Source organism: Penicillium riverlandense (genome assembly GCF_028828495.1).
Source record: "Penicillium riverlandense strain IBT 135883 chromosome Unknown utg000001l_segment0_segment0, whole genome shotgun sequence".
NCBI classification, from domain to species: domain Eukaryota; kingdom Fungi; phylum Ascomycota; class Eurotiomycetes; order Eurotiales; family Aspergillaceae; genus Penicillium; species Penicillium riverlandense.
Genome location: NW_026643194.1, coordinates 1747131 through 1766631, shown reverse-complemented (window position 1 = coordinate 1766631; position 19501 = coordinate 1747131). Strand labels below are relative to the sequence as shown.

Below are 19501 nucleotides of genomic sequence, written 5' to 3'. Positions count from 1 at the left end.
TGGTGGCTCTTCCAGCTCCATCGAAAATCATCGCTCTGCGCTTGTGGTCTTTGTCGCCACCCGAAGCACCTAAAAGTTCTGCTTACTCATACCACTTCCCTCAATTCATGATTTCTTGGTCGTTCACTCACTCACCAAAACTTCCAACGGTGGTGGCCACGGACGACTGTCTCTTGTATTTGTTTATTCTTTTAACAAGACGGTTGCTTTCGCAAACATGTCCACCGCAGAGGAGCTTCTGCGCGACTTCGAGGAAGATGAGGACTTCCAGCAGGAGGACCTGGAGGAAGAGCCCCAGGAAGAAGAGAAGCCTCAGGAAGGTCCCGGAGCAACGAACGAATTCGACCTTTCCATCAGCGCTACCGACGAGCTGACTCGCCTACACAAAGCCCTGCGCGATCATTATTCAGTCCGCTTCCCCGAGCTCGAAACCCTGGTCACGAGTCCCCTCAACTACGCCAAGACAGTCGCTATTCTCCAAAATGGACCACTCGACGATATCAAGGCTATATCGACCTCATCAGATAATATGGTGGGCGCACCACTCGATTCGGTCCTCGATCGACCGTCTCTGATGGTTGTGACGGTGGAAGGATTGACAACTCGAGGGCGAGAGATGACCGAGTCCGAGCTCAAGGTTGTGCAGGACACATGCGCGAAGATTCTCAAACTTGACCGCGAACGCACCGCACTGATGGAGAGCATTCAGTCTCGGGTGTATCAAATTGCACCAAATCTGGCGGCGCTGATTGGGCCCGAGACCGCGGCGCAATTCCTCAACCAATCTGGTGGTTTACGCGAGCTGGCTAAGATTCCTTCGTGTAATCTGGGAGCACAAGGCTCAAGAAGGCAGGAAGGCTTGGGTTTTGCTACCAATCATGGGGTTCGAGCAAAAGGATTTCTCTACGATTCCCCGTTGGTTCAAGAGGTTCCCAACGACCTGAAAAAACAGGCCATCCGGATCGTGTCTGCGAAAATGGCACTCGCTACTCGGGCAGATGTCTCAAACCACGCCAAGGATGGATCTCTCGGCGAAGAACTTAAGCAGCAATGTTTTCAGCGGTTAGAAAAGCTCACAGAGCCCCCACCAAACTCTGGGCAACGGGCACTCCCCGCCCCTGACGACAAGCCGGCTAGAAAACGTGGTGGACGCCGTGCCCGGAATGCCAAGGAGGCAATTGCCATGACAGAACTACGCAAGGCTCAAAACCGGGTCGCGTTCGGCAAGGAAGAATCAGAAGTCGGATACGGCACTGGCGAGGGTACCGTGGGTCTGGGTATGTTGGGACAACAAAACGACGGACGAATCCGTGCAACGCAAATCGACCAGCGCACCCGTGCCAAACTCAGCAAAAACAACAAGGGATGGGGTGCTGCTACTCCTGTTAGTGGCACGGCCTCATCGCTGCGCGGCTTCGGCCAAGGTGCAGGTGGTGCCGGAGGCACTGCCAGTGTACTCCAGGCTAAGGGTCTCCGCACATCGGGCGTTGGTCCGTCTTTGTCCGGGACCGCGGGTACCGCCAGTACGATTGCTTTTACACCGGTCCAGGGCTTGGAACTGGTCGATCCGAAGGTTCAAGCCGAACTCAATCGCAAGCGCAAAGCCGAGGAGGACCGGTGGTTCAAATCTGGCACGTTCACCCAGGTCGGCGGCCAGAGCAGCACCAATGCTCAAGGCGAAAACGGGGTCTTCAAGGTCCCTGCCATCCCGCCCAAGAAGAAGGTCGACACTGGCGGAGGCAAGATGGGCCCGCCAGCAAAGCCATAATCCTTACTGGTCTATGTACGTACGCATTTGAGAGGCGTTTTGGGGGAGAAGATCCGGGGTGGCAATGTTTCACGTGATACCATTCTTGTATATTAGTCTGTCAAAGGGGCCTTCGCTCTAGGTTAATTAGGACCAATGAAATAATGACCAAGGGATCGCATTTCGGGCCAAGGTAATTGGACGAAAGACACTATCCAATAGTCGGTGAACGACAGGATTGCCGGCGGGTGGACCAAACGCCACAGATCGGGCCGTTTCATTAGGGTTCGGGGGCGACACGTGGCTGAAGTTTCAGTTTCCTTGACAAAGAGATAAAGAGATGTTGCATCGGGCACCCGTTGGGGCCCCCGAAACTCAATTATCTTCATGGTAAACTCAAAGGCGCCACTTTCGGTAAGGAATGGCGTGCTTGTGCGGTGTCTCTTAATGGCACAATTCTGGCGGAATGTGGTACAAGGACGGATGGTGGAGATCTGGTATAAAGGTGTCCCTCTTTTTCTTTGGGTCCGGTGCCTGGGCCAAATCTGGTTCGGAAAACTTTTTTTTCCTTCTCCGTGCCTGAATAATCTTGTCCTCGTTCATTATTATTGCATGTGCTGTCATTCTTCTCCTTTTTTCAGTGTTCGAGATATATCATAGAGCTGCTGCTGCACGACTTCAGTGGCCATTCAGTATTGCTTTAACCAAACCCTAACTATCATTCGCGGCCAACCTCCAGTCGAATAGATAATAGACCATGGCTCCAGGGGTAACCACCAGTCCAGCCCAGAACAGCGCAACCACCAACACAAACAGCCATGTCGGCAAACCCTCGCAGCAGCTGTTCCATCACAGCCTAGTCACTACAGACTTTGATCCGCTGAAATTCCGCGCCGCTGCCGCATTGCAATGGCAGCTCAGCAAGAACACGCCCAACATCGCAGCCCTGGACACAGACACCCGCCTCATCGCCTCCCCATACAACGATGCACTTCACCTTCTGGATCTAGAAACCCTCGATACCCAGGACCGGCTTTTGGCGCTAGCATTGTCGGCCCTCCGACCCATTCGCGACGACTATGCAACAGCGCCATACACCGAGTCGTTCAACTGGGACGACGTTTTTAGTCTAGTGAGGACTTTCGCTGACGCTGAGAGCCACTCGTGGACGCAGCAGTCGTTCTACGTGGTCGTGTTCCGGTCAAAGCTGCAGCCAGACGCGGATCCGGATCGTTTATATGCGCTGGATGCGCATTCGCATCAAGAGGCTATTGCCAGTGGGGGCTTGTTGAAGTATTGGTTTGGGACGAAAGATCAAGATCATCAAAATTTGGCTACCTGTAAGTTTCTTTTGCGGTTATTATCATGTTAATGTGGGCTAATTGGTGGAAATAGGCGTTTGGCGCAGTCGCACTGATGCGCGGCTTGGTGGTCGGGGGCCATGGCATGCAAAGGCGAGAATGGCTGCCCGAGAGCTGTATGAGAACATCACATTTACGACTCTGGAGCTGGTTGTCGGGGATGGGGCAAAGTCGTGGACGGTTCGGGATTGGAAAGATGATACCAAGTGAGCCTTGATTTTCAACGTGGTTCTTACCCACACAAGGGGGAGAGTGAGCATTTCTTTCGGTTTTATATACGGGGAGTTGAAGCGTCTGGTGCCAAGCATGAAGTTATATACCCCGTCATGGGCTGGTTCCTGTGATTCCGCAGCAAAGCTAGGTATACACCAATAACACTATTCAAATTTCTCACTCCGGCTTCCCTCTGTAAACCTCGGCCCCGAGATTCCAGCCTTGAACTCCCCACCGAACCCAATTCCGTGAATCTCCTTCCGTGAATAGAACCTCGACCTCTTCGGTTCACACAGCGCTTTTCCGTATTTCTCCAAGAACTCCTCATCTACAGTCCCTACACACATCTCGATCTCATCTCCATCTTCGTTTGGGCACCGCCAGTACATCGTCGACCCACATACCCCGCAGAATCCACGGTATCGACCCTGCGTATGTGAATATTCTCTGGCCGCTGTGGATAGCTCCTGAGGTATATTAGATGCGCTCGGCATGCCTATTTCCGGGCTCTTCCAGCCGAGTTGTGGGCATGTGAAGGTCAGGAAGAGTGCAAAAGGTGCCCCCGTATGTTTACGGCAGTGGGTACAAGAGCAGGTATGCGGCTGCTATTCTGTCACAGGAAGCACTTAAGATGGAATATGGATCCAAACTTACCCCGGGTGGCCAGGCATATTTCTCTCCTATCTCTGCTTTGTATCTCACCTGGCCGCATAGACACCCGCCGGTTATAAAAGACGGAGGGGCCGGTTCGCTCATGGTCAGATGTATATCTCGATTCTGTAGTTGTTATTGCTCAAGGCTGGCCGTCTTCAATGACAAGAAATATAATATGCTCAAACCGTAGGGTTCCAGATAGACCTAGGGTGATGGAAAGGATAGCGACACGGACGGGCAGCGCCTTGCAGACGGAGAAGTAGGAGGCCCGAGGCAACGGACTAAAGTGGTGCCGGGGACAACGGACCAATAGGAGACCGAAACTTGCAGTAACTATCTCAACTACCACCTATTAATATTGGTAGTCAACAATGATTTTTAATGCTTTGAGTGCTGGGCTTGCTATAGCTGAGATAAGCTGGTTTAGGGCGGAATTTCCTCTGGCAGAGTTATGTAATCATCGTGGAATCCTGACTCCATTTTCTCGCCCCGTGAGGGTGAGCTAGACAGTCTGATCCACATCCGATATGCTATTTTGGCAGTTAACTAGTTAACTTGACGTATGGCACTTTTCGTCATGGAGTGGGCAGCCAATTACCTCGACGCCTATTTTTAACTCATAACAGGATCAACAATTGGCCCCTAATAATGTGACTTTGCCCTACCCGAGCGAAAGCGTAGTAACAACACGAAGGATTGAATACCTAATTGGGGCTGATTTAGTCCGGAAACATATTGTAGATAAATAGGGCTGCCAGGTCCTCTTTTAGGCTCTTCCGCTTCGTTGACTACATTCTTTAACTGCTCTTACCTTGCCACCGGTCACCAAATCATCATCATGCGCTTCCACCTGCCTACTCTCCTTGCTCTTGCCACCGCTGCATCTGCTGAGTGGGTTATTAGTGGATACAGTGGTACCGGCTGCAACCCCGATGATGAGATTAACGATTGGGGAGACGACAACGATGATCAGAAAGTCTGCAGCAACTTCCAAGATAACTCGGTTCCCATACTCTCCGCTATGGTGAACTATACCCAGGGTTATGCATGGATTTACTCGGAATACAACTGCACATCGTGGAACTTCGTCGCGATGGGTGCGAATACGTGCTATGACTACACCGACATCAACCTGTACGCGACCTATGTTGGAGGAGTTGAGTACAATGGCTTTGCCACCAGTACCTCTGATCCATAAGTAAGCTTTTTGAGCCTATATACTTTTTGCTCTGACTTATTCGTTATTAGATCTTCCTTCGAGATTGCTATTGCGACACTGCCGGCACATTCTCGATTTCAGAAAAAGAATCTTGTGCCAGTTATTGCTCTACGATGATCCGTGACGCCTTGGAGTTCGAACTGGATTTTGCTATTGTTATAAACACCGCTGCTAAAATGTTTTTTGCCCTTTTGGATAGATAGCCTCTTTTTGTAACATAATCAAATATATCCACCAACCTCCGCCTGCCTAGAGCATTCGAGATCCCTCCGGTTGCCCATTACCTTAATATTTGTTATGGCGTCTAGCCGTCAATCAGTATCTAAAGTTGGAGGACTCTGAAATTAAAACATCGAATTTCAGCACCCTTTAATTTTCATGGTGTCTAAAGTTAGTGGTAGGTAATATTCCTGTTGCCATAATATTACTTGTCTGGAATAATATTCAAGTTGTTTGGTATTAGTCCGAAAATACGACGACTTGCAAAATGATTAGCAGTTCCACGAGTATCAAGGGGTCGACATTGCGCTAACTGGGGTGCAAGCATTGTGCGCGTTTCGCCGATGCGTTAATTTCGAGCGTCCATAGTGCGGTGCGCGCCGGCCAACATCCAGCACCACCAACACATCATTTTTTCAACGGCCTGGTGGGTGGAACTTCATCGTCAGCAGTACTGGGCTCTCTTTGGATTCCTCTCAATACTATACAATATCCTTGACAGGAAGAAGACACTAGGCATTCGCTCCCACTCAACCCCATACTTGTCAAGAGGGAGGGGTCTTTCAGTGATGGTCAAATATATATATTTCGTCTTGGAGTCAGTAGTTGTTTTGGTCCTCAAGGTTTGCCGTTAACGACAAACGAGATAATAAGGCCAAACCATAAGCACCCAATAAATCTAGAGTAAGCGAAGGATGGCGATAAGAAGACAAAGCGGAGAAGGCTAACTACTGCGGCACGGGACTGATGTCATACTAAATTACATGGTAACTTTAAGACACCAAGTCCTGTACTATTAGCTGGGCCAAAAGCTTTGTTTGCTTTGACGTGTCAATTCTGAAACTTCCAGAGCAAACAAGCCAGATCAAACGCTAGAATAATATCCATAAATCCCCCTTAGTAGCCTACCCCAACGTTTTTGGGCGGGGCTGTGCTTCGGCCCCTATGAAGAGCCTCACCCTGGCGTACCAAATGCTTCCTATCTCTCTTTCTTCCCCTTCCCTCTTTCCCTCAGCAACTAAAAGCCATGCCTAATACACGAAGTAAAAGGCGCGACAGATCGCATCCACAAGAAACACACCAAGACAAAAGGCTGAAAATTAACGAGCCCCCACGAGAACACGGGAATTATCCTGAGCTGAGCTGGGATATCTGGTACTTGATCGCCGACGCTGTGAGAGCCCCGCACATCCACAGGCGGGTGGCCAACTGACCAGAGACTATTCTAGCTCGGCGAAAATAATAGGAATGACCTATTGAACCTATGTTTGGTGTCCAAGGAACGCAACGCTCAATTTACATCGGCCTTGTACCGGTCTATTGTGTTGAACCCGGCCTCTCTTCCCGTAGATGGCGTTCAACCCAAGGACGAGGCCGTGAGAATCTCTGGAACTATTCTACGTCGACTGCTAAACACTCGCGATGATAAGTTCAAGCCCCTCGTGAAAGAGTTGACACTCAAACCTGTTTTGAACGAGACGCCTGAATTTAAAAGCGCGATGGCAAAGTTCAGGGCAAAAGAGAGCTTATCTCGACTGATACAGAACTTGCCAAACTTGTGTCGAGTCCGGTATGCACGATGTCCTTGTCTGGGATAACAGCATAGCTAATTTCATAATAGGCTTGAGTTCACAGCCCCTTTGTCACACAGACTCATCCAGACCCTTGAAAATCATCCCCGTGGGCTCGATATTCAGCTTCTGAGTGAAGATGGCATGAATCCACCCCCTCGCGGTCAACTACTCCCGTGGGTTTCGAAGATCAACGCTTTCTTCCCTAGAGGACCATCGACGCGAAACGATTCTCACAGAGCAACCAACATGCACTCTCTCCTACTGTCTTGTCCAAACGTGAAATCATTCTCTATTGGAAAACTTCTCCAGGAGCCGCCAATCCCTGAGCCAACCCCCAGTGATGTGGAATGGACGTCCAGCGACAAGCTTCCTCCCATTCAGTCTCTTTCAATAAATGGAGGCCAAATTGGGGGCCCTAACTGGGCTAGATGGGAGGAGACATTTTGCTGGCCGAGTCTCTCATCTCTTAGCGTTGGCCCTTTGAGTATGCATGCATGTGCCACGCTGAATAGGCTAAAAGGCCAAGCTCGGTTCCTACAAAGCTTCACATATCTATGCGCATGTTCTCATTCCCAGGCTCGCCTCTCACAATTCCTCGCATCATTCAATACCCTAAAGTCCTTGGAGGTGACAAAGACCTTCTGTTTCATTAAGGATGTGGCTCTTCATACACAGCTGACAACTCTCTCCTTGCACGTCAATGAGTGGAGTGGTTTTCGCCAAGAAAAGGCGACACTAAGCTCTGAGGATCTGGAATATTTGGATGCACGGTGTCCTAATCTGCAAATACTGGCGGTTGATATCAATCCCGACGAGGAGGAGTGGGTACGACAAACCATTCCAGCCATCTATGAGCTAAATTGATCCTTTTACTAACTAATATCTAGCCATCAAAGACTCTCCGCACACTAGCAACTAAGTTCGACAAACTTCGCGTTCTCTCCCTCCACATCAGATACTCCCGTGCAACACAGGAAACTAACCCGGTTCCCGTTCTGACCCGTGGATCCGCCGAAAATTATGGTGAAATTTTCTATGGCAACAGATGGACTGCTTTTGACAAGTCCAATAATCTCTGCTTCTTGAATGACACCCAGGGTCAATTCCCTGGCCAGTTTGAAAAACTTGTTCTGAAGACTGGAGAACCACTTGAATATCCGTACAAACAAGTGATGAAATTCGAACTGTTGCCGCCTCTGGGCCTCGGGAGAAAACCTCAACTTCGGGTTGTAGAAACTGGAGGCAGAGAAGACCCATTAACAATTTCCAGCGAGATATCCGGTATGTTCCGATGAATCCTTACACGTCTAAAATTTCAAACTCTGCTTTGTAAAGACTCATCATTTGGGTGAGTCTTTCCTTAATTCTAGCTTTCTGATTGATCTACAGCCTTTTCCCGTCAATTTGAACCTTTGCCACGACCGTCTGTTGCGCCCAATCAACAATTCGGACCTTCACGATGATTTCATACTCTTTTCTTCTCTATCTTCTTCTAGCCCTCTGTCTCTCTCTCTGTGTGTATAATGCAGAATTTCGATAGAAGGAGGTCAAAAACAATTTCCCTCGTAAGAGCGCATGAATGGGGAATGAATGGGCCAAGGAACCCGAAACGACCGCCGCACCCAAGTATGAAAAAGTACTACCCCCGTCATTCCAGAATCATATCTTGAACGGTCCAAGTGCACACACCTCTCCTGCCACTCGCCATGGTCATTACGATCTAGCAAGGACACTATGATTCGCTGAGAAGTGAGACAACTGGAATGTTGGCAGTCACTCCTGCTGATCAATCAAGACAACACATCATGATTTGCACACTGAGATGAGAAAGTCCGCTCGAGCAAGTTTGTAAATATCTTGTTTTATCGGTCAGAAGCCAGAGTTTATGGGTATGTAGGTGCCAGTAGACTACACAAGGTAGGGGTAACCGAGGAAGTCGCGAGGAGGCCCCTGGTGGAAACATGTAAAAATGATGCGGTATTCTCCACGCCTGAGCCAGCCACATTCCACATGATAGCAGATGGCATTTCGGTTTTTCGAGAGGCCCCAGTGTATATGAAGTAGCGGATCTCTGTATCGACTTACGCGTGCAGACCGTCGCGATATTGTCTGCATCAACTTTTGTGTCATTATACTCCCTGGCCTCACTGGGCCTTCCAAACTTCATTCGCTGCGCAAATCTGACCTAAAATGACGCGTGTCGCTCCCAGGTCATCCTGGATGACCATTCTGGCCATGGCTTTGCTGGCAGTATGTGCAATCCACGCGCATCCACTGCCCAACGCTGGTAAAAGCAACCCAACACGGCCAGCTTATGGCCTGCGACCTCGGGTTCGTTACTGAATGAATCTATATAAAAAGCATTTGTCTTGCTAACATAGAAACAGAGAATCATCCCCGACACTACAGAATACTTATCCCGCGTCTTTGCCACTCTCGACCTGCTCCAGGTCCCCAAGCCTAAAGTCACGGAAGAAAAGGGCAAGCCGAACAACGAGTCACAGACCCAAAAGTCCAACTCCACGACTTCGTCGACCTCGAGCCACAATTCGACATCTACTGAGAGCTCGACTAAAATGCCCATGTCGACACCAATGGCCCACGCAACCCCAGCCTCGGATCCTACGCCAGCGAGCAGCGCCGTTGATGTCAGCTACACGGAAACTTTCAAACATGACGGCAGCTCCTACTATAAGCCAGCTGAGAATTTGCAGATTGGCCCTGGGCTGAACAACGGAAAGCTCACGGTAGATGACATCCCCATCATCTTCAGTGCCTTGTACAAGACATTGTCAGATCGGTTCCGGAATATGCTGGACTCGTCGGATGAGGTTTCGCTGCGGAGATAGAATGCTGGCTCGACTACTTTCCTTTTTTCTTCTTGGTCATTTACTATAAAATTTGCGTGGAGGGCAGTTAGCTTTAGTTACTTCGTCCATGTCTGAGCCAGTGTTAGACGGAATTGCCAATAGCAGAGCGAGCCACAAAAAGCAGTGGTAGTTACTGTGTGTACATGAAGTCAGAGCTGAATTTACCTCGCGGGTCTTGTGTCTTAAATCCGTGCTCCACATTTCATTCTCCGGCGCAATGCCGCTGCTATTACCGATTCTAATGAAAATATCCGTGAAGTCCGCGCGGAGATTGAGATACGGAAGTACCGAGAACTCTTGTCAATGGCGGTGATAATTTCCTGTCATCCAAGGCCGCAAAACCGGCTTATCGAGCGTTGACGGAGTTAAAAGGAGCGGGGTGGCGGGAGTTTGGGTGTGACGATCAGCTATAAAGCCCAACTTGGAACTTGGAAAAAACTCCACCGGAGCATCAATCCTCGCACGTATCAACTATATCGAACACAATGCCTTCGCTTGTTGGAAAGGAAATCGGCCCTACTGGCTATGGCCTGATGAGTAAATTCCGCCCTGAAACCCCCGGCTGAGGGCCTTTGGACTGACCGGACGATCAAGGAATGACCTGGACTCCTGAACCGCCTTCCCTGGAGAAGTGCTTTGAGACCCTTAACACGGCACTGGAGCTGGGCGCAAACTTTTGGAACGGCGGCGAGCTGTACGGCACACCGGAGTACAATTCGCTCCACCTGCTGAACAAGTACTTCACCAAGTATCCGGAGAATGCGGACAAGGTGGTGTTGAGCATCAAGGGTGGCGTGAAGCCCGGCCAACTCGCTCCCGATGGCTCGGAGGAGAACATTCGTCGCAGCGTGGATGAATGCCTGCGTGTGCTGGATGGCAAGAAGAAGCTCGACATCTTTGAGTGTGCGCGACAAGATCCCAACACCACCGTGGAGCAGACGGTGTCCATCCTGGCCCAGTGCGTGAAGGAGGGCAAGATCGGTGGAATCGGACTGAGCGAGGTGGATGCGGCTACCATCCGGCGCGCGTATGTACTTTTTTTTCCTTTTCTTACGAGATCCTTTTCCATTCTAACTATTTTCCTATAGCGCGAAGATACACCCGATCGCCGCCGTCGAAGTGGAGGTGTCCCTGTGGTCGACCGATATCCTCGAGAACGACGTCGCCAAAACCTGCGCCGAGCTCAATATTCCCGTCATTGCCTACTCCCCACTGGGCCGAGGTGTCTTCGCCGGCGCCGTGAAGTCTACGAGTGATATTCCCGAGGGCGATTTCCGCCGTCACTTGTCTCGCTTCAAGGAGGAAGCATTCCAGGCCAACCTTAAGCTGATTAACAAGGTTGAAAGCCTCGCGACTCGGAAAGGCGTTGCTCCCTCCCAATTCGCCTTGGGCTGGCTCCACAGCCTGAGCGGCAAGCCTGGGATGCCCACCATCATCCCCATTCCTGGTGGTACTACCAAGGACAAGGTCACTCAGAACATGCAAGGTGTCAAGTCACTGACCGATGCAGAGATGGCGGAGGTCGATGGCATCTTGAAGGAGAACAAGGTGATTGGGGCCCGCTATTGAGGGCGATGATTAGCCTAGTGGTCAATTACTGTGATCGTTAGCCATCGAAACCAGATAGCGATTTAATATGATAGTAAAACGATCATTATTCCACAAGTCAGATCAAGTGTAGAAAAATCCACATGCAACCTCACTGCACACGGAGTGCGAGGAGGTTGTCAGAATTGCAGAACTCTTCTTTTTGTTCATCCCGTAGAGAAAAAACAGACTGTCGAGGGAGATGAGACTTACCATGCTGTCAATTGTTAATTAGTCGTGGTTATCACGGGTATAACCACCATCCAGAGCGAGAAGAGAAAAGAAAATAAGAGAGAAAATCGAGTTTGCGGAATGAATAAACACCCCCATCACGTGAGGGACAGCTGACCAACCGACCCATTGATCGCATTGTCCTTGCTTCACACGTCGAGTCGTTAAGCTACATCCCCTGACTGACTCCTAAATTATTCATTGTCCCATCTCCCATCATGGCCTCGAGAGAAGCCTCTCCCCTGTCCACCGCGGACGAGGTCGAATCCTCCGACCACGAGTCCTTCAAGCAGGAGAGTCGCGCGCACTCCCCTTCGGCCTCGAACATGCCGCCTTCCAAACGCCGTCGCACCGGTGTAGCCTCATGGGATCGCCAGACGCCACTGTCATCCGTGCAGGACGAGATGCCACCCCCGACCTCGCCCACCGCCTCGATTTCCTCCGATTCCTCGGGCGACATTCCCAACTCGCCCAGCCTGCAGGCCGTGCTCGGTAACAACCAGGACGAGGAGTACAGCGGCCAGAACAACGACCAGATCACTGTCTGCCGGTGGGATGGATGCAGCGCCGGCGATCTGGGCAACATGGATGGACTGGTGCAGCACATCCACAACGAGCACATCGGGAGCCGACAGAAGCGGTACTCGTGCGAATGGACCGATTGCAGCCGGAAGGGTCAAACGCACGCCAGTGCGTATGCGCTGCGCGCTCATATGAGGAGCCATACCCGCGAGAAGCCGTTTTACTGCACTTTGCCTGGTAAGTACATGATGGGGATGCGATTTCCTTCAAGCAGGACTGACCAACGGCCCAGAATGTGACCGCAACTTCACTCGCTCCGACGCTCTAACCAAACACATGCGCTCCGTCCATGAGACTGACGGCCCACGCATAGCCGACTCCAAGGGCCAACCGAGCACCCCAGCGTCGAAGCTGCAGCGCATCCGCCTGAAGCTCACCCACCCGCCCAGGGAACCCGGGGCTGAGCAGCCCGAGCACAACAATGAGCCCACCACAATCAGTGCCGCTACAATAAACAATACCGTCGGCGAATCATCCGACCTCGATGAGACGACCATGCCCGAGTTCACTCCAGACCTCGGCTTCGACGACCACGAACTCTCCATGCACCCGCGCGACCTGTACCGTCTTCTGCGGCGGCAAATTTTCTGGGCCGAGAAAGAGGCCGCGCAACTGCAGTCAGAGTGGGAGAAGATCCGGCCACAGCGAGAACGCGCCTGGGAGGAGAAGGAGGTTATTGTTGACGACGTGATTGAGGGCGAGCTCAGGCTATTCAGCGCCATTGTTGGCGGCACTACCGACATCAATATTCCGACTGGTCCTGCGGCCACTCTCTCCAATAGTTTGGATAAATTGCAGCAGCAACAACAGCAATTCAAAGAACAGCAGCGGCAGCAAGGGATCAAGCCGGCCGGAGTAGTTTGATTTGAATGATCTTCATTTCTTCTGATCCGACTTATCAACACACCGGACATATGTGTTACTGCATTTCCCTATTTTCTGATTCTCTTTCCTCCTTACGGCGCTTGGTGTCAATGTCAGGGTTTGAATATCTACGACTCTCAGCGTTTTGTCGCCCTTCAACTTTTTTTTTTTCTCTCTCATTTTAAACACCCATATTTTCAAATCGTGGCTTCGCACCTTGTTATACGGGAATAGGCGAGAGGGCTGGATGGCATTTGTATGAATAGCTTTTTTGGGAGGTTACATTGGCCCTTTTGTGTATCACCTGTCCTGGCAATATCAGGCTTTATTTCTTCTAGATCTTTGTAAACCATCAACCTACTGAGATCCCATGAATGGCATAGAGTACTGATGACTCGTCAAGCCAGTTAAACGACGATTGGTCTATACGAGAGAAGCAGATACAAGAGGATTGAAGCTCAGATCCTCACAAAAGGTACCGAAGCATGATCCAATTCCATTTGGCTCTAACCAAAATATGAAAATGATATGGCAACAAGCGCTCCTAACCAGCTGAATGATCTTGTCTCGGCAAGACAACAGACAATCATCGACGCCACCGTAGCCACTCCATAAAGTACATGTGCTAAGAAAAGAAAAAGGAAACAGGAACATGAAGTTAAAGAAAGCACTTTAGGCATGAACTCTTCCATAGAAGTGCCTGTACCAGAGTGCCCAAGCGTAACAAAAAACGAAGACCAAGAAGTAAATGAGAGATATGCGAATAGGCCTAATCCAACCAGGTTGGCTGAAAGTCCGATGCAATTCTCACATTCTAGGCAGAAAGAGACAAATTAGAGACAAAGAAACATACTCCAAAACACGCCATGCATTTCGTCTGAAATTGGGACCGTTCTCAAATGAGCTAAGATGGCCCACGGTGTGTGCTTTTGTTCGTTTAAATCATTCGACGCCTTTCGCAATGCCATGCAACTCGTCGCATCCATATGATATGTACCAATCAAATTCGAAGGTCAATGGCGTTTAATCTTGATGACAGAGAATCCAGAAGGCAATGAAAAGGCTAAGAGAGACGCGTGAGGCGCCTCGTGCAATGCAATGTAGAATGGTCAAGGTTATGCCAGTGGGAATATGAGACCAAGGTCATGCACCATTGGATGAGGTCTTGGAGGCCTTGCTCGCCTCCATGACCTTCTCATACATCTGCTGAAGCTTGGAGCCACTGGCCTCTTTGTTGGGCCAGTAGTTGAGAGAAACATACTCCCTAGATTCGGTCAGCAACAGATTATAAGCCAGAATTAAAATATATGAGACCCACCAGAGACGCGTTTCGAGGGAGGGCATCGGCCGCGATCCCTCCAAGGTGGTGTGGATGAACTCTCCAATCTTGACAATGGTGCTCCGCAACTTCTGAGCGCGCTCGGCTTTGTTCGGATAGTTCTTGGCCGTGATCATGGTCACTTGCTTCAGATTCTGAACGATGGGCTTAAAGAATATGGATGCCATGTCTTCCTTACTGGAATGACCATTCTCATGGCCCTTCCGGCGGCGAAGTTCCTCGTTTGTAGCATCTGACAGGCGATGACGAGGCCGATCAGCATCGTGGCCGGACCGCGGACGGGCTTCATGGCTTGGGGTGTGGTGACGGTCACCATCCCGGTGGCCATGAGTATGAGAACGTGCTCGGGAGCGATCCACTTCGCGGTGTCCTTTGCGGGAGCCGGAGGGCGCAGGGGAGGCAGAGATGCTGCCACTGGCGGAGACGCGCGAGTTGCGCTTGTTGTTCCGGTGGTGGTTGTCCACAGCACGCCTGGCGCTCGCGTTGCTGCCATTACTGTACTTGTTCCTCAAGACCGACATCAGGTATTCGGCGCGGCGAACAAGGTGGACAGCCCCGGGAGACTTGGTGGCTTTCTCATCGCCATGCATGCGCTGGGTCTTCCTCTCCACCCGATGCTCCTCAAGGAAGAACTTATCTCCAAGCCCAAGGTCAGGATCGTCGCGGATCTGTGTCCATGCACCGAATCCATGGCGGGCAATGCCAACCAAAAGCATACCGTCCTCACGTGCACCCCACGGGCAACTGTAGTCTGCCAACTTAGTGGCCTCAGGAAGACGGAAACTCTTGAAATCGGTTCCAGAGGTGGTGATGTCCCGGAGCAGGCGCATGTCGGGAGGGCGCTCGACGATAGTCCAAGCATTGAGCCGTTTGACGCCATGGTGATCAAATAAAACCGCTTTCATTTCCTTTTTGGTGAGGTTCTTGCCCTGTTGCTTGAGAGCGTCTATTTGAGCTTGGTTCTCTCCGACAAGTGCGGCAGCTTTGTCCGTGATTTCGCGAAGAGCAGCGCGCACGGTTTCCCGATCACGACTTTTCAGGTGGGCATCCTCCAGAATGAGATCCTCGCAGTCTGCCATGTCACCGTAACGAAGAAATGCCCGCGAGAGAGAGCGATATTCTTTCTCGCTAAGTGGACGCTTGGGATCCAGCGAGGCGCCTTCTGATTCTTCTCCATCATCAATGACCTGCACTCGCGCTTGGCGCTTGGCCTTGCGTTCTTCACGCGTGTCTTGAGAGTCGGTGGGTGCTTGGCGTTTGCGAGGCCGATTTTGTTCAATAACTTCGTTCAGGTATATCTCGTCGGCCTTGCGCTTCTCCTCCGCTTTGAGCTCTTCAAGTTGTTCCTTGGGGATGATGTCATCCCAGCTGAGATCATCGACCTTGATATCAACAAAGTCAAAAGCTTTCAGGAATTCCTCGCCACCGTCGGCTTGTATCTGCTCCGTCTCCTCGGTTTGATGCAATTCTGCGTTCGCGAGAACGGAATCAATATCAAGCTGTTCAAGCTTCTTCTGGTTATCGGTCTGCTCAAACATCTTCTGACCACGACGCTTGAGAATTCGTGAGATGTCGTCAGTGGAGTTGGGTTCGTTCACGACCCGCGCCATCTTGTTCTGCATCTCGGAAGCTTCTTTATCAGTGACGCCACGCTGGATGGTAATGAATTCCAGAAGAAGCTTATTGCGAGCTCGTTCAATGACTTCTTCCTCGATTGTATCCTTTGAGACGAGACGGTACACGCTGACGGGCTTTGTCTGGCCGATACGGTGCGCTCGAGCCATTGCCTGTAGATCAGCCTGAGGGTTCCAGTCTGAGTCAAAGAGAACAACTGTGTCGGCAGTCATCAAGTTGATTCCAAGACCACCAGCTCGGGTCGAGAGGAGGAATGCAAAGTCCGTGCTCTCCGGTGCATTGTAATGTTCAATTGCCAAGCGACGCGCCGCGGAAGGGATGGTTCCATCCAGTCGTTGATATTTGTAGCCGCGGTATTCCATGTACTCGCTGAGGATGTTGAGCATGCCAACCATTTGGCAGAAGATGAGAACCCGATGACCATCGCCTCTCAGCTTTCGAAGGAGCTGATCGAGGAGCATCATCTTTCCACTGCTCGTGATCATTGCCCGAAGAATATCTTCTCGGCGGGTACTCCCTTCTAAAATCTTTGCCTCGGCGTTGGGGAACATGAAAGGATGATTGCTGGCCTTCTTCAGTTCCATCATGATATTCAAAAGTGATTGTTTCATTCCTTTCGCTCCGTCATTCAGCGCCGCGTAGTTCTTCGTCAGGATGTTCTTGTAGTACTCCAACTGAACATCAGAGAGCTCGACGCGGATGATTTTCTCGGTTTTCGGGGGAAGATCAGACTCGACCTTAGACTTGGTACGACGCAGCATAAAAGGCTGGATAGCGTCGGTAAGCTCAGCAAGCTTCTGTGAGGCTGCCTCCGAATTGAGGTCCATATCGACATCGACCTGAATCAGGCCAGGGTTCAAAAAGTCCATCAGAGATGACAGCTCTGCAAGGTTGTTTTGAATTGGTGTCCCGGTGATCAGCAGACGAGCCTGGCAGCTCCACTCAACCAACCTGACATAGAGCTGAGAGTCACGGTTCTTGAGACGATGGGCTTCGTCGACAGCCATGAACTGCCACTTGAACTGACCAAGGAAAGGCGAGTCATTCATAGCGTACTCGTAAGTGGTCAACAGAACATGGAACTTGGGCCTCTTGGGGTTGCCATCCACCATCAACTCATAATCGCGGAGGTTTGCTCGCGCTCTTTCGCTGCCGTTATAGACAACGTAATTCAGATCTGGAGTCCAGTTGTCAAAGGTCTCGGCCCAAGCCGGCATGGTCGACAAAGGAACGATGACGATAAACGGGCCTTGTTGCCGTCTCACATGGCGCATCCAATTGATGAATGAGACAGTCTGCACCGTTTTTCCAAGTCCCATTTCGTCTGCCAGGACCACATTACGACCCCTTACCCAATTGAAAGCCAAGAAGTTCAAGCCTTTGACCTGAAAATCTTTGAGTTCTCCGTTCTGCAGGAAGCTCGGGGTGCCGTGGATAGGCTCAAATGGCCTCCGAGTAGCCGGGTTAGTCTCCGTTTTGTCGGAGACAGGGTGACGAGAAGAGCGGTCGATGAAACGATCAATTTCATGTTGTGCAATCTCACTGATCATGTCTTCAGTTTCCCAGGTGCACGAATCGTAAAAGAGGCGTTTCCATTTCACAAGGTACTCAGTCGTGCCATCAATACCGTCACGGACGCCAATAACACGCTCGACCTTCTTGTAATCTTCAATTGCTTCCACATCTCGCTCGCGATCGAGATTCCACTTTTCACGATCCTCGGGAGGAACATTGGGGTCGTACTGCAGGCGGAGATCCTCCATGAGCACCTTCCTGACGTAATTGTCAACGCGACGAGTGCTGCGGAAGTTTGCGAGAGACTCATTGGATTCCCATGTGGCGTGATAATGAGACATGTCTTGCCACTTGATGTAGAACTCGAAGTCTTGGCGGCCCACGTCAGGGTTGTTGGGGTCGACACCCTCTTTGAGACGGTGGTTGAGAACGACATCAACGGCAGGGCGAGTGTCTTCAGCAGCGTCGAGCCAGTAGGTTTGAGTGGTATCCCCGGCATCCTCATCGAAGATTGAGTCATCATCATCCTCGTTATAGTTATTAATTCGCGATGCATTTCTCGTGGAAAACCGCACCTCGGCGAACGAAGGTTCGACGCTAGCTGCCTCTTTCAGGCGCCGCCGTCTTGCCTTGCTGGCACGAGCGCTTTTGCCGCCATATTCGTCGCTATCTGTCTCCGACAGCGAGGACGCTGTAGCCGAGCGCGAGGCCTTGGAGAGTTGGGATGGTTCCTTGCGCCGACGTTTTGCTCGTGGAGCAACGACATCGGATTCGGAATCTGACGATGAATCGGCCAGATGGCGTGTGGTTCGAGCCCGACCGCTGCGACGTAGTCCATATAGATCAGGATTTTGTCTCATCAACTCGGTCTCATCCAACGGCGACGATCTGCGCTTCGAGTCGAGGCCAGTGTGGGGGAATGCAGAATTTTCGCGGCTAGACGGGTTAGACTCGTCACCACTAGGTTCTATCACCGCATCATCGTCTTCTCCATCTGACATTGGAGATGCGCCATCAAATGACACGTCTGCGGGATCGGGTTCGGGGGAGGACTCGGAGACGGCATGAGAGTCAATGGGTTCCGACGGGGTGGCTTCGCTCTTGGGAACCACATCGCTTTCTGCAGGGGCATGAATGGCAACGGGAGAGCGGGGGTAGCCATTTGACATTGTTGCGCTAGGAGGAGGTTCCTGGGCAGATGGGATCACCATGCTAGAGGCTATAGTGGAAGGGCAGTCAGCATTGGAGCTCAATTTTCGGCAACAGAGGCATGGGAGGCACAGGTAATGGCAAAATAGTGTTCCGCGACTCATTTCGCATGCAAATAGAGGGCAAAAGATAGTAGTTCAAGGCAGAATATCAGATTAGATGGAGTAGGGTATTTTTGGATGACGGGTGGGATGGACGCGGCCGTGACGAACAGAGCACCAACAGGCTGATTGAGGCACACAACCAACCGCAGAGGTGATATGGCATCGAGCACAGACTCCAAAAAAACCAGGGATTTATTCGCACCAAAGAAAAAGGGAGTGTGAGGACTCTCGGTGGGTCGAAAAGCGTGGAGAAGTAACCCGGCAGCAGGTCGGACGGAACGCTGTAATTTTTCCAAGTGAAAAGAGAAAATTACTTACACTCCATAGCGTGGTGACCCCGCAAATGGGGTGGTCAAGATAGCAATGGTTGCAAGAAAGAATGGTGGTGGGGAGGAAGAGGCGCGATGGGCGGACTGGGGGGAGTGGGAGAGGAGAGTCCGAGTGAGGAAGAACGAGAGTTGGGGCCTGGCGTGTCGGCGGTTTGGCGCTGAACGGGGATCGCTTGGTGGCCGCCTGAGCCGTGAGGCAGTAGTCATGTGATTTGACAGGCAGCCAACCAGAGAGTGGGTAATTCATTA

The 19501-nt window shown here is 51.1% G+C and overlaps 8 protein-coding genes across 8 annotated transcripts; 7 read left to right on the top strand and 1 right to left on the bottom strand.

Moving 5' to 3' along the window:
* Positions 1 to 217: 217 nt before the first annotated feature.
* On the top strand, positions 218 to 1768 carry N7474_000719 (U4/U6-U5 snRNP complex subunit PRP31; the record flags this gene model as incomplete). Its single annotated transcript, XM_057192134.1, has 1 exon — positions 218 to 1768. One exon carries the CDS (start codon positions 218 to 220, stop codon positions 1766 to 1768), a length of 1551 nt encoding a protein of 516 aa, XP_057057087.1.
* Positions 1769 to 2504: 736 nt separating this feature from the next.
* On the top strand, positions 2505 to 3312 carry N7474_000718 (uncharacterized protein; the record flags this gene model as incomplete). The annotated part of the gene is made up of 2 exons (XM_057192133.1): positions 2505 to 3087; positions 3143 to 3312. Coding segments are annotated over 2 exons (753 nt in total), but the record flags the coding sequence as incomplete, so codon positions are not given.
* A 1501-nt stretch (positions 3313 to 4813) lies between these two features.
* N7474_000717 (uncharacterized protein) lies at positions 4814 to 5173 on the top strand (the record flags this gene model as incomplete). The annotated part of the gene is made up of 1 exon (XM_057192132.1): positions 4814 to 5173. The coding sequence occupies one exon, from the start codon at positions 4814 to 4816 to the stop codon at positions 5171 to 5173; it is 360 nt and encodes a 119-aa protein (XP_057057085.1).
* A 1267-nt stretch (positions 5174 to 6440) lies between these two features.
* Positions 6441 to 8395, top strand: N7474_000716 (uncharacterized protein; the record flags this gene model as incomplete). Its single annotated transcript, XM_057192131.1, has 6 exons — positions 6441 to 6587; positions 6643 to 6983; positions 7035 to 7812; positions 7875 to 8268; positions 8323 to 8335; positions 8377 to 8395. The coding sequence occupies 6 exons, from the start codon at positions 6441 to 6443 to the stop codon at positions 8393 to 8395; spliced, it is 1692 nt and encodes a 563-aa protein (XP_057057084.1).
* A 782-nt stretch (positions 8396 to 9177) lies between these two features.
* N7474_000715 (uncharacterized protein) lies at positions 9178 to 9836 on the top strand (the record flags this gene model as incomplete). Its single annotated transcript, XM_057192130.1, has 2 exons — positions 9178 to 9318; positions 9375 to 9836. The coding sequence occupies 2 exons, from the start codon at positions 9178 to 9180 to the stop codon at positions 9834 to 9836; spliced, it is 603 nt and encodes a 200-aa protein (XP_057057083.1).
* Positions 9837 to 10342: 506 nt separating this feature from the next.
* N7474_000714 (aldo/keto reductase family protein) lies at positions 10343 to 11426 on the top strand (the record flags this gene model as incomplete). The annotated part of the gene is made up of 3 exons (XM_057192129.1): positions 10343 to 10394; positions 10452 to 10884; positions 10946 to 11426. 3 exons carry the CDS (start codon positions 10343 to 10345, stop codon positions 11424 to 11426), a joined length of 966 nt encoding a protein of 321 aa, XP_057057082.1.
* Positions 11427 to 11893: 467 nt separating this feature from the next.
* N7474_000713 (C2H2-type zinc finger protein) lies at positions 11894 to 13121 on the top strand (the record flags this gene model as incomplete). Its single annotated transcript, XM_057192128.1, has 2 exons — positions 11894 to 12434; positions 12472 to 13121. 2 exons carry the CDS (start codon positions 11894 to 11896, stop codon positions 13119 to 13121), a joined length of 1191 nt encoding a protein of 396 aa, XP_057057081.1.
* A 1143-nt stretch (positions 13122 to 14264) lies between these two features.
* Positions 14265 to 18779, bottom strand: N7474_000712 (chromatin-remodeling ATPase CHD1; the record flags this gene model as incomplete). The annotated part of the gene is made up of 2 exons (XM_057192127.1): positions 14265 to 14385; positions 14440 to 18779. 2 exons carry the CDS (start codon positions 18777 to 18779, stop codon positions 14265 to 14267), a joined length of 4461 nt encoding a protein of 1486 aa, XP_057057080.1.
* Between the last annotated feature and the right edge of the window lie 722 nt (positions 18780 to 19501).